This window comes from Amaranthus tricolor, chromosome 7 (assembly GCF_026212465.1).
Source record: "Amaranthus tricolor cultivar Red isolate AtriRed21 chromosome 7, ASM2621246v1, whole genome shotgun sequence".
NCBI lineage: Eukaryota > Viridiplantae > Streptophyta > Magnoliopsida > Caryophyllales > Amaranthaceae > Amaranthus > Amaranthus tricolor.
In genome coordinates this window covers 19,818,714-19,832,211 of record NC_080053.1, presented here as the reverse complement: position 1 = coordinate 19,832,211, position 13,498 = coordinate 19,818,714, and the positions used below count along the sequence as shown (strand labels likewise).

The following is a 13,498-nucleotide window of genomic DNA, read 5'->3' as shown; positions in this document are numbered from 1 at the left end:
GATCCGACGTCCAAAACAAATTTTTCAGTTTGTTGGACCAAAATATAATTCTAAAGGAAAATATGGAGAGAATTAAAAAGAAAAAGGTTATTCTTAATATTAAGTTAATGCAATACAAATTGTTAGGCTTGAATATGGAATTAAACGATGCATCTATTAAGAACCTGTGTACAGATTTTCAAAATCTGGACAGTAGCTTCGAATTCAAACGCTCCAACAGTGATAAAATAGAGCTTGAATTAAATTCAAGAGAAAAAGGGAAGATCAAAAGTGTTCCCAAATGGATTCAAGAAGCTAAAAGCAAAAATTCAAAACGCCTAGATCACTTTAAGAATAGCAAGAAGAAAAAGGTATACATTGATCTCCTTAGAGACATAATCTGTTCCTTCTGTGGAGAAACTGGCCATCTGAAGGACCAGTGCACCAAAAGGGAATAGTACACTGTCTCCAACAGAAATTATGTCTATAACATTCTGATTAAGAAAAAAGATTCTTGTAAAATCGACAAGGAACCCAAGACAGCCTGGGTTCCTGTAAATAACAATTAATTTCTTTCAAGTCCAAGTGAGGGGGAACAGCTCATGGTATCTCGACAGTGGGTGTTCCAAGCACATGACGGGTGACAAATCTAAATTTCTCTTACTTGAAGCCTATGATGGGGGAACAGTTACCTTCGGTGACAATATGAAAGGTGAGATAATCGCCAAAGAAAAAGTTGGAAGGTCATGTTCCCATGTTATCGATAATGTGTTTTTAGTCGAGAATTTGAAACATAACTTACTTAGCATTTCTCAATTTTGCGATAAAGGTAACTCTGTGAACTTTACTTCTGAAAAGTGCATTATTTCTAGAAATGACACAGGAGACATCGTTCTTGAGGGAATCAGAAAAGGGAACACTTATGTAGTGAATACTTATGTAGTGAACCTGGACACTGTTCCCAAAACCAGTCTAACGTGTCTAAGCGTTATAGAAGACGACCTACTTCTTTGGCATAAGCGTCTAGGTCATGCTAGTTATACATTGATTAATACATTAAGATCAAAAGACCTAGTTAGAGGATTACCAGCTATAAAATTCCTTAAGGATGAAATTTGTGATCCTTGTGCCAAAGGAAAACAAGTGAGGTCATCTTTTAAACCAAAGAATATTGTGACCACCTCTAAACCACTTGAATTATTACATATGGATCTATGTGGACCTATGAGAACACAAAGCCGTAGTGGCAAAAGATATGTGTTTGTTATTGTTGATGATTACAGTAGATTTACTTGGATTTTATTTTTAGTTAGTAAAGATGAAGCTTTTAATGAGTTTGTTTCTTTCGCTAACAAAATATAAAAATCTACCAATAATCAAATTATTCACATAAGGTCAGATCATGGAAGAGAATTCGAAAATTCAAGTTTCATGAATTATTTCAATGAACATGGATTAAGTCATAATTTTTCGGCACCACGAACACCACAACAAAATGGTATAGTAGAAAGGAAAAATAGGACTTTAGAGGAAATGGCTAGAACCATGTTAATTGCTAGTGGTCTACATAGAAATTTTTGGGCCGAAGCTGTTAATACTGCATGTTATATTTTGAATCGTGTATTAATACGACCAATCACTTCAAAGACACCCTATAAATTGCTTAAAGGTGTTAAACCAAATATTTCCTATTTTCGTGTGTTTGGATGCAAATGTTTTGTTCATGTGAATGGAAAACGAAATATAGAAAAGTTTGATGAAAGAAGTGATGAAGCAGTATTTCTTGGCTACTCATCACATAGTAAGGCTTACAGAGTTTATAACAAAAGAACAATGAGCGTGGAAGAATCCGTTCACATAATTTTCGATGAAACTAACTTTTTGTCAAGTGAACAAGATACAAATAATTTTAAGATAGGTCTTGCAAATCTTGAGAATGATGAAGAAGAAATGAAAATGCAAGATCAAGGAACAACAGGTGAACAGCTGATCCCAGAAGAGGCAGAAAGGAACGATCTTGATCAGGAACTGCCAGTACTTCAGAACCAACAGACTGTTCCCAATCCAGCTGTTCCCACAGAAGAGCAAGCTAATCCAGTAGCTGAACATAATGACAATCAAGCTGATGAACCAGAACATACTACTGTTCCCACAAGAGAATTTGTGCCCAAACCTTGGAAATATCAAAGTTATCATCCTCTTGATTTGATTATAAGTGATTTGAATAAAGGAACACAAACTAGATCTCAAATGAGAAACTTTTGTGCACACTTTGCGTTCGTATAATCAGTCGAGCCCAAAAATCATGAAGAAGCTCTAAAGGATTCCGAATGGGTTGTAGCCATGCAAGATGAATTGAACGAATTTGAAAGAAACAAAGTATGACACTTGGAACCCAAACCAAAACACAAAAAGGTAATCGGCTTGAAATGGGTATTTCGGAATAAACTAGATGAGCATGGAATAATTGTTAGAAACAAAGCAAGGCTCGTGGTCAAAGGATACAATCAACAAGAAGGTATTGATTATACCGAGACATTTGCTCCGGTAGCAAGGTTAGAGGCTATAAGAATCTTAATTTCTTTTGTTGCATTCATGAACTTTAAATTATATCAAATGGATGTGAAATGTGCTTTCTTAAATGGTTTTCTTGATGAAGAAGTTTTTGTTGAACAACCCCCAGGCTTTGAAAATATCTCTTGTCTTGATCATGTCTACAAGCTTGATAAAGCTCTTTATGGCTTAAAACGAGCTCCTAGGCAATGGTATGAAAGGCTATCAAAGTTTTTAATTCAAAATGACTTTGTTAGAGGCAAAATTGACAAAACCTTATTCTTTAAGTATAGAGGTTCGGATATTTTAGTTGTTCAAATATATGTTGATGATATTATCTTTGGAGCCACCAATGAACTGTTATGTAAATAATTTGCTAACCTAATGAGCACCGAATTTGAAATGAGCATGATGGGAGAATTAAACTTCTTCCTTGGGTTGCAAATTAAACAAACTATAAATGGTATCTTTATTCATCAACAAAAATATATAAAAGAACTTCTCAAGAAATATGGTTTGAATAATGCTAAAACCAACAATACACCTATGGCTACAAATGTTAGGTTAGATGAAGACCCAAATGGAACAAATATTGATCAAACTATGTATAGAGGCATGATTGGCTCTTTATTATATCTAACTGCTAGTAGACCCGATATTGCTTTTAGTGGTGGCTTATGTGCTAGATTTCAATCCAATCCTAAAGAATCACATCTCACTGCAGTTAAACGAAGTTTAAGATATTTGAAGGGAACATATGACTTGTCCTTATTTTACCCTAAAAGTGATGTCTATGATTTGAAAGGTTTTAGTGATGCAGATTATGCAGGAGATCTGGTAAATAGAAAAAGTACGTCAGGTATGGTACAATTTCTTGGCTCATGTTTAGTTTCATGGAGTTCCAAGAAACAAAACACTGTTGCATTATCCACTGCCGAAGCTGAATACGTAGCAGCAGCAGCTTGTTGTTCCCAAATGCTTTGGATAAAACAGCAGCTAAGAGATTTTGGTATTAAGTTTGAATGTGTTCTTATTATTGTGATAATACCAGTGCCATATGCATATCTAAAGATCCAGTGCATCATTCACGAGTAAAACACATCCACATTAGGCATCATTTTCTTAAAGATAATGTTGAAAATAAAAATATTGTTTTAAAGCATGTAAACACCAACGAGCAAATAGCAGATATCATGACTAAACCGCTTCCAAGGGAACAACATGAAAAAATGAGATTGGAACTTGGCATGATCAAGCTGCATTGAAGTGAGTGACATATGTGATCCTTAAAGACAAAATGAAAATTGAAAAGGTCGATCAACCACAAAATCTTGATTGAAAAATCGATTATTGAAAGGATCAGGTACGCACTATTTAAAAGTATATACCGTGAATGCTCATATGATTGCTTGTTTAATTTGATCAGACTGTAGTAGCATAAAATTTTCATTTATTTTATTTTCATAAAATATATTTACATACGTTTACCCAGCAATTTCCATTAAAATAGCGGGAGTTAAATCATCATAGTTCTTCACTAAATCCGTCTGTTTCCATTTCACATTTTGTGTTCATATGCGCGAATTAAATAAGGAACATGAATCACCTAAACACACGTCCCCTCACATTCATTTTATACACTCTCACACGCCAACCCCTAAACCCTTCATCCTCAAACGTAATCAACTCTGAATTCCAAAATCATCTTCATCCTCTCACATTTCATGCAAAATCTCGCTCCATCAACTCATCAAATCACCATGAAAACCAAGAGCCGTACACCCAAAATGAAACAACCTAAGCCTTTAAGAATTATCCACCCAACACCTTTATTAACTGCTCAAGAGTCATCTTCAAAAGAACAGCAGGACACTCCTGGTGGCTCTAAAAGGCAAGCAAGGAACAAGAGAAAAAGACCGACCACTTCAAATAGATCATCTTCAAAGAAGGCAAAAGTCGATGTTAACTTGAACGCTGAAGAAGTGTCAAAAGAAATGATGGTTGGGTTTGGTTTAGACAAAAAATGGTATGATTCAACCTTTTTTCCTCAGTTACACACTATATTACAGACTCAGTCTTGGGAATCTTTGATCGCAGAATATTGCTGCAATCCATTATACCCAAAACTGATGCGTGAGTTTGTCTTGAATTTTTTGCTTAATCATGGTGTCTGTTCGAGTTCTGTAAAAGAAGTTAAAATAGAGTTTAACAGTCAGAAATTGGGAGAATGGCTAGGTGTGCCCGCAAATGGATTTGATGTTTATTATGTTGGATCAAAGATAACTTTCTTTGAAATAGATGAAAATGATGTCTGGAAATTTTTAGGGATCACTGAAAAACGAGGGAAGGTCAGCCATAATGCACTGTCCCCTTTACACAAATTGCTGTATAACATTGCACGTAGATTTGTTTTGCCGCGAAATTCCAAACGCAGTGAAGTAAGTCTACGAGATACAACCCTAATTTACTGCATGGCTAACAATATTAAAATCAATTTTCCCTCTTTGATGATCTCTCACTTAAGTGAATGTATTTCTAAAGGTTGTGTGATTGGATATGGAGGTTTTTTGACTTGGATTTTTAGGAAGATAGGTGTTCCACTTGAAGGACAAAACTTTCCCATGGGTCCGAACAATATGATAGGTGCCAAGTGCTTAAATAACTTATAGCTTAAATTAAATGAGAATGGGACCCTTGAGAACGTTGTTGAAACAATCAATGTTAATTCTGATAATGAGAAGGAAACCGAAAAGGGAGAGGTTGAAATGGAGGAACAAGAGAAGGAAGGATCTGGAGATAAGGAACACGAGATTGTTCTTTCTGATAAGGAGAAGGAGGACATTGGTGTATGCAAGGAGGAGGTATCTGTGCCTACTATGAAGCAGTCTTGCTCAACCTCAAGGAAGAGCAGAAGGCTTGCTGCCAAAGGGAAAAGACCTGTAGTTGATCTTGGTGATGACTCTGGGGCTGAACCAAATCATTTCCCCTCACCAAAGCCAACCACTCCATCATCCCATAATTTCCCATCACCACCACCATCACCAATACCAACTTCACCACCACCTGTTCACACATTTCCACACCAAGGTTTTGACCAGACAACAGTTCCTACAGCTCCTTTATACTCCATTATTCTCAAACTTGATGAATTGCAGGATCGCTTCTTTAAATTTCAAGATGAAGTTCGTGTTTCCTTAGCCTCACTAACTGACCAGATGACTCAAATGGAGGATCGTCTGGGTGCAAAATTGGACATTGTGGAGGTGAAAACAGAATATATAGATGATGAAGCTCCTGCATCCTAATTCTTCCTGATAGTTGTTTTTAATATCTTCTTATTTGTTGCAACCATCACTATCATCAAACAATCTTTTCTTGTTTTTGAATTGTACCAGCTGGGGTACTGTTTGTCTAATTAATACTATGAACTACGTTTTCTTTTATGCTACTAACTACCTGTGAAGATTAATCATAGCTGATCTTGTTTGCATTCATTGTTACTGCTTTTTACTTTGTGCATCCTTATTCTCTCTTTGACTATGACTATATGCTTAGTGCTGTGGTTTGATTGCTCCAATTCTTTTTGAATGATGTCAAAAGGGGGAATATTTGACACAAACTTAAATAATGCTTGAGTATGCTTAGCCTTGATTAAATCTATTATGTTGGACATTAGGATTAAGGTTTATGATTCATGATCTGATGATTGTTTATTGCTTGCTTATTGCTTGACTGCTTGTTTGCTGTGATTGTCAAAGTATAGTTAATCTATTGTCAGTATATAGTTAACACCTTTTGTTAATGCTTGATGCTCTGATTCTAATGATCAAGATTGATGCTCTGATGCTTATGATCAAGATGCTTATGATCAAGATGAACTATGATGAACTGTTTTGCTTATTCACTTTCTGAACTCTGATTGTATGCTCCAAATTATACTGGAACCACTGCTTATGTTCTATGCTGAAAATCTATGAGTTTTTGTCGTGTTTATGTTTAGAGTAATTTGATTTATGATATGATTGGTAAATTATATTTACTAAGTTAAGAAGAGTTGTTTTAATCTCTAACATGCTCTTCAACATTGGTTTTACTCTATTTTTTTTATGTTTGTTTAAAAGTTTGTCATCATCAAAAAGGGGAAATTTGTTGGACCTCTTGAGTTTTGATGATGACTACACTTTATTTAAACAAATATGTTTTTAGAGATTATGTGCAGGTCGATATCCGGTCGTAATTATGATCGTTGATAGTACCTATGGCTTTGTTCATGGAAATGTACGTGTCAAAAGGATTCAAGAGATGTTAGAAAAGTATATCGCTTGGGATGTAAAATGGAGACAGCAGGTCTACTGTTCCCAAGTTGGATGTTCTAGCAAAATTGGAAATTGGAGACAGCGCACTGTTCCTGAACTGGAGTCAGCTTACGTCTATTGAAAATTCTGGTTATTATTTTAATTATTATTTTTAGTTGATGTGTTAATTAAAGTTAATTTGTTGCATTAATAATTATTATATTTAATTGGCAAAAAGTTTTCTAAAAATTACTTTACGTACGAGTCTCTAAATAAAGATCCTTTATTTTAGGATCTATATTTAGTAAATATTGGATTTGCTAAATATAGGAATAGCTGTTGTTGAAAAAGTCTTTGCTATTATTTTTAACCGATCTTTATCTTAGAAAATAGGTTATCATTCCTATAATTAGTTAGCATGTAACCATTCCTATTAAGTATAACCGTTTCTATAAATAGCATAAAGTTTCAGCCGTTATTATGGGAACAGGAACTGTTGCTGAAGAAACTGCTGCTTAAGGGAACAAAACCTATTATTAGGGAACAGCGGTTATTGCTAAATAATCGTGGGCTTGAATTGGTCAAGTTTAAATGCCTACTTTAAGATTAACCGTAGGAAGACTTGGTTATTAAAATCCACATTATTCCCATGATCATTTTGGATAAGGAATAATGGATTGGAATATTCCTTTTTATTAGGGATTTTAGCTCTATAAATAGTGGACTCGGTTATTCTTCAAAACTTGCCTTAGTATGAGCCATTAAATCATACGTAATTTTGGGAGAATTTTTACAAGAAAATTTTGTTTTAAAAATGCCAATTAATTTATAATATTTTCTTGTGCAACTTATTGATTTTATTTTTAGAGAATTTTTATCCTTTTGTAAGGGTTTTTGAGAGAATCTTTGTAACTAGACTTGGGTGAGTCTAGGGGGAATTAGAATGCTTCTAGTGAAGCTAGAGAAGAGAATAGCTTTGAGTAAAGCTAAGGACATAGCTTTTAGTGAAGCTAGTGTGGAGTTTAGCTTTTAGTGAAGCTAAGTTTGTTGCTTTGAGTGAAGCAATTTGAGAGAAAAGTTGGCCTAGTTGATGCGCTTCGAGTGAAGTAAGATGTTTAATGTAATTGTAACGAGTCGCCTTAAACATAGTGGAGAATTTAAAAATCCCGAGGGGTCGTGGTTTTTCCTTCTATTTAGGCCTAGAAGGTTTCCACGTAAAAATCGTTTGTCTCTTTTAATTATTTCGCTCTAAGTTTAAGCTTTATATATTTTATTCAATTCCGCAAAAACAGGGCAAAAACGCTTAAACTAGTAACAACAACAATTCACCCCCCTCTTGTTGCTGTTCCCGTTCCTAATTGAGTCTACACTACGGTAGTTAGATAAGGCATAAACTGGATGCTACCATGTGGAAAAATCTTACAAAAATGCTACGGTTGACGTTTCATGAAAGTTTGATGTAACCATATGGAATTTCCCTTAAATTTATAATATTTTTAATTTAATATTTTATTTATATGGGTGTTTTTTTAAGCAAGATCCATTTTGCATAGATGATAAAAATGTACTCTTTAAAAAAAGTTAAGAATTGGTGTTTGTGTGATTATATGTCGAGAATTAAAAAATACTTCATCAGAGAATACCAAGTTTACCCCTCTAAAAAATAAATGTTTCCCCCTTTTTTGCTTCATAATAAATTGTTCATAGGCAAACATTTTATTTGGATCCATAATATTTTGAGTTATAATAATTAAATATTACAAAATTATATTTTAGACTAAAAACAAAATCTAATATAACTATATAAGTTTACCTATGTATTACTAATACGTAAAACAATATTGAATAATGCTTGATGAATATTATAAAAACAACTAGCCTCATGAGAGAATATTTCAAACCTAACTCATTAAAAATTAATGTCTATTTACATTATCATTAATGCTTACTTATCGTATTTTTAATGCCTAATTTTAATATATATCATAAATGTCTATTTACATTATTCTTAATGTCTATTTACATCATTCTTAATGTCTATTTATAATATTTTAAAAAATATATAATGAACCAACCCAAATAAAAATGGTCTCTTCATTAGACCGTCTCTCATAAGAATTTATGTTATAAAAATTAATTTTACAGCAACTAAACAAACAGAGGAAGTATATATGTTGTAAAAAAAGAATAATATCAATTTATGAAATAATCTTATCCAAACTTACCAAAAACAAAAACTCTAATTCTATGGAAGGAGATATTTTCTTGAAGCTGTTTTTCTGCTGCCTATAACTTTATCTTAAACAACATTTTGGAGACTATCCTCAGTAGAGGTGTTCATTTAGGTCATTGGATTGGCTTCGGGTTAGATTTTCAGGTTAGTTTGAAGTCGGGTGATCGGGTCTGTTTTAAATATCTTTAATCCTCATTATCTTCATATATCAACCAAATATTAGAAACATTCCTCTTTTTTATTTTCTGATCAAATTATTGTTGATTTTAGAGAAAATTATAATAAACTACCTATTCTATACCCCTCTTTGCAAAAAACTACCTTATCTAAAATTTTTTGCAAAAAACTATCTTATATAATACATTTCTTTGCAAAAGACTACCTTATAACGGTTTTTAGCATTTGACCGTTAAAATTAACCGTTGACTATCACGTGATAGTCACGTGACCTTAAAAAATTAAAAAAAAAATAATAATAAAAATAAAAATAATAAAAATAAAAATCATGATAAAAAAATAATAATAAAAATAATAATAATAATAAAAATAATAAAAAAAAAATAAAAAAAATAAAAATAAAAATAAAAATAAAAATAAAAATAAAAATAAAAAATAAAAATATTAATAAAAATTATTATTATTATTATTAATAAAAATTTTATTAAAAAAAAAATAATAATAATAATCCAATAAAAATAAAAATAAAAATAGAAATAAAAATAAAATAAAAATAATAATAATAATAATAATAATAATAATAATAATAATAATAATAATAATAATAATAATAATAATAATAATAATAATAATAAAAATAATAATAAAAATTAAAAATAATAATAATAAAAAATAATGATAATAATAATAATAACAATAATAATAATAATAATAATAATAATAATAATAATAATAATAATAATAATAATAATAATAAAAACAAAAATAAAAATAGAAATAAAAATAAAAATAAAAATAATAATAAAAATAAAAATAAAAAAAAATTTTAAATAATAATAATAATAATAATAATAATAATAATAAAAATAATAATAATAATAATAATAATAATAATAATAATAATAATAATAATAATAATAATAATAATAATAATAATAATAATAATAATAATAACAATAATAATAATAATAATAATAATAATAATAATAATAATAATAATAATAATAATAATAATAATAATAATAATAATAATAATAATAATAATAAAAATAAAAACAAAAATAAAAATAAAAATAATAATAATAATAATAAAAATTTATAAAAAAAAAAATTTTGACAAAAAATTAATTTTTTTTTATTTTTATATTATTATTATTATTATTTACTTTTTTTATTTTTACTTTTATTATTATTATTATTATTATTATTATTATTATTATTATTATTATTATTATTATTATTATTATTATTATTATTTTTATTACAATTATTTTTATTATTTTTCTTTTTATTATTATTATTATTTTTTTTTATTTTTTTATTTTTTAATTTTTTAAGGTCACGTGACTATCACGTGATAGTCAACGGTTAATTTTAACGGTCAAATGCTAAAAACCGTTATAAGGTAGTCTTTTGCAAAGAAATGTATTATATAAGGTAGTTTTTTGCAAAAAATTTTAGATAAGGTAGTTTGTTGCAAAGATGGTTATAGAATAGATAGTTTATTATAATTTTTTCTTGATTTTATTACTAATTTCAATCAAATAATCTTCATAAATAGGTAATTATACAGATATACTCCTGCTAATTAATCTACAAATAACTTAGTGGGATCCACCTTACATCTTCATTCTTCACACCCACTCATTTCTCCCTTCTCTAGGGATTTAAAGCAAACCCTAATCCCTAATCTTGAAACAAAACACACTATTAAAAAGGGAAAAAGGCAATGAATTCTTTGATTTGAAAAAACCAAATTCAAGTAAGAAAAATCCAAAGAAAAAAATGACGAAAGTTTGCAATAATAGTGTGAACTCACCCTTTACCCCTTCTTGTTCTTCAATGAAAGAAGAAAAGTTCTCAGACGCATTTTATCAAACACCTATTTCACCATCTTTTCCGGCCAAAAATCTTAACCAAATCTTGGACCCATTGAAACCCATTTTCCCTTTTGATACTAATTCCACAGATTTCACCCAAAAGTTTTCTGGGGTGAAAAATAATCTGGGTATGTCGTTTACCGAATGTTTGGGTTTTGAAAGTTCTGATGAAATTATCTCGAGTTTTGACGATCTGGGTAAGCGTAATAATTGCATTATTAATTCTCATAGAAAACGTAATAATCAAGATTGGAAAAAACAGGATGAGAAGAAATTTCCACCATTATTAACATCTTTGAGTGATAATGGAAGGAGAAATTTTATGTTGAAACAAATTAGGGAAAACGGAAGATTGGTAATTGTTAGGGTTTTGATCGAACGCCCAGAAATTCTTTTTGCTTCGAGGGATAATGGACGGCTTAAAATGGATCTAGTTCAAAGTATTTGTGATGATGAATATGATATTGATGATGATTATCATGATGATGTTGATGAAGAAGGAAAAAGAGAGGAGGAGAGAGAAAGAGTGATTCCGGCATTACCGAGATGTTATCATCATCAACGTCAGAATTGTGATTTGGGTGTAGATCAACATAGATTTGTGACGACTGTATGATCTTATCATGGAGATGCGGTACAGAGGATAATATCAGATGATTATTAAGTGGGTTATTTTTTTTTATTTGATTTTATAAAATTGAAATTATGTGAGGAGGAAGAGTTTAGTTGGCGGGAATTTACGCGTTTTGGTGGTTAAATTATAACGGTCGAATTGGCTACTGTATTAGGTTATTTTTTGATGATTTTTTCAATTATTTTATTTTATAATATTTTTTGCTAATAATTTTTCACATTAGATGGGATTTTTGAGAAGAGAAATGGTTAAGAATGCAATGAGATTTGGAAGAGAAAGATAGGAACAAAATTTTGGGGATTTATCATAGTTTATTTTTTATTTATTTATTTATTTATCATCTACTTCTTCTAGTTAGAAGAGTATTATTTTATTTTTTTTTTGATTGTTATATAAATCATTCTATATAGTTCATAATTATTTTCGAATATCAATTATAAAAGCTGAAGGCGTGCGTCGTTCATATGACAAGAAATTTCTAAATTATTCAATTTATTTGAAAATAAAGATATTGTAATAAATCAATTTTTGCTTGATCCATTGAAAATAAATTAATATATTATTTATTTTTAAATAAATCCATCTTTTAGGTATATTTGCTAAAAATAAACATATTATATATTTGTTACTTAAGAATAATGAATAAATAATAATTGAGTTATAATTAGTCTAGTAAGTGAATTTATTTTTTAAAATTACCCCTAGAAAATATCATAATTTTAATTCTCACTAACAAAAAAAGTTAACGGCCATGGCATACCAAGTAAAAATATCACATTAATATATATATATATATATATATATATATATATATATATATATATATATATATATATATATATATATATATATATATATATATATATATATATATATATATATATATATATATTTGAAGCAGACATTTAAAGAAATTTGGTTAGATTTACAGAAATTTTAAAATGTCTCTTAAAGTGATAATACAAATTTGAAGTGGTTTAAATTATTATCATATCAAACTTTTAGTCAAATTATTAATAAAATGTAAGGTAATTATTTGTTAATAATTCAAAGACATAAAAAGAGTGATCATTAAATCAACATTAAGTAATTTTTTATCTTAACCTTTAAGTACTTTATAAAATAGATTTTTTATAAAAAAAATGTCCCTTAAAATAAGATGTATTGTTATATGAGATTTGATCTCTAATTTTAGATACTAAATACTCCCTCTTATTCATTGATTTAGGGACATTTCCATATTAATTCAATTCATTGATTATATCTCATTTTTATTTTTGTCATTCTTTTTTTCTCTTTGATCTTTACTACAACACATAAATATCAATGTCCGTAAATGAAAAAGAGAGTTTTCCACCTACTTTTAAGTGGTCTCTCACCTCTCCTTAGTTTTGGTGTAAAACCCAAATGTCCCTTTATCTATGAATAGGAGGGAGTATTTTTTTTATCCGATGACTGATTTTTGATGTGAAGGATAAATCAACCTATTAGATGCTCCATTCGTCTCTATGAGAATGCACCCCAATTATTTTTTGTGAAATTTAATGAAAAATGAAATTTAGTTGGAGAATTTTGAGCATCCAAATATTTAAAGACAGATTGAGATGGATAATTGAAAATTTTCAAAGAGCTTATATTGATACTATCTTTGATAGGCTAAATATGGATAACTTTAAGAAGGGCTCCATTTCATGTCTCTTGATACTTCTCTTAGCAAGAAATAATGTCAAATGATATATGTTAATTA

The 13,498-nt window shown here is 29.6% G+C and overlaps 1 protein-coding gene across 1 annotated transcript; it reads left to right on the top strand.

Annotated features, from left to right (window-relative positions):
- Nucleotides 1–10,886: 10,886 nt before the first annotated feature.
- On the top strand, nucleotides 10,887–11,915 carry LOC130818940 (uncharacterized). The gene has a single exon (XM_057685221.1). It carries the CDS (start codon nucleotides 11,023–11,025, stop codon nucleotides 11,731–11,733), a length of 711 nt encoding a protein of 236 aa, XP_057541204.1. The 5' UTR covers nucleotides 10,887–11,022; the 3' UTR covers nucleotides 11,734–11,915.
- The last annotated feature ends 1,583 nt before the right edge of the window (nucleotides 11,916–13,498 follow it).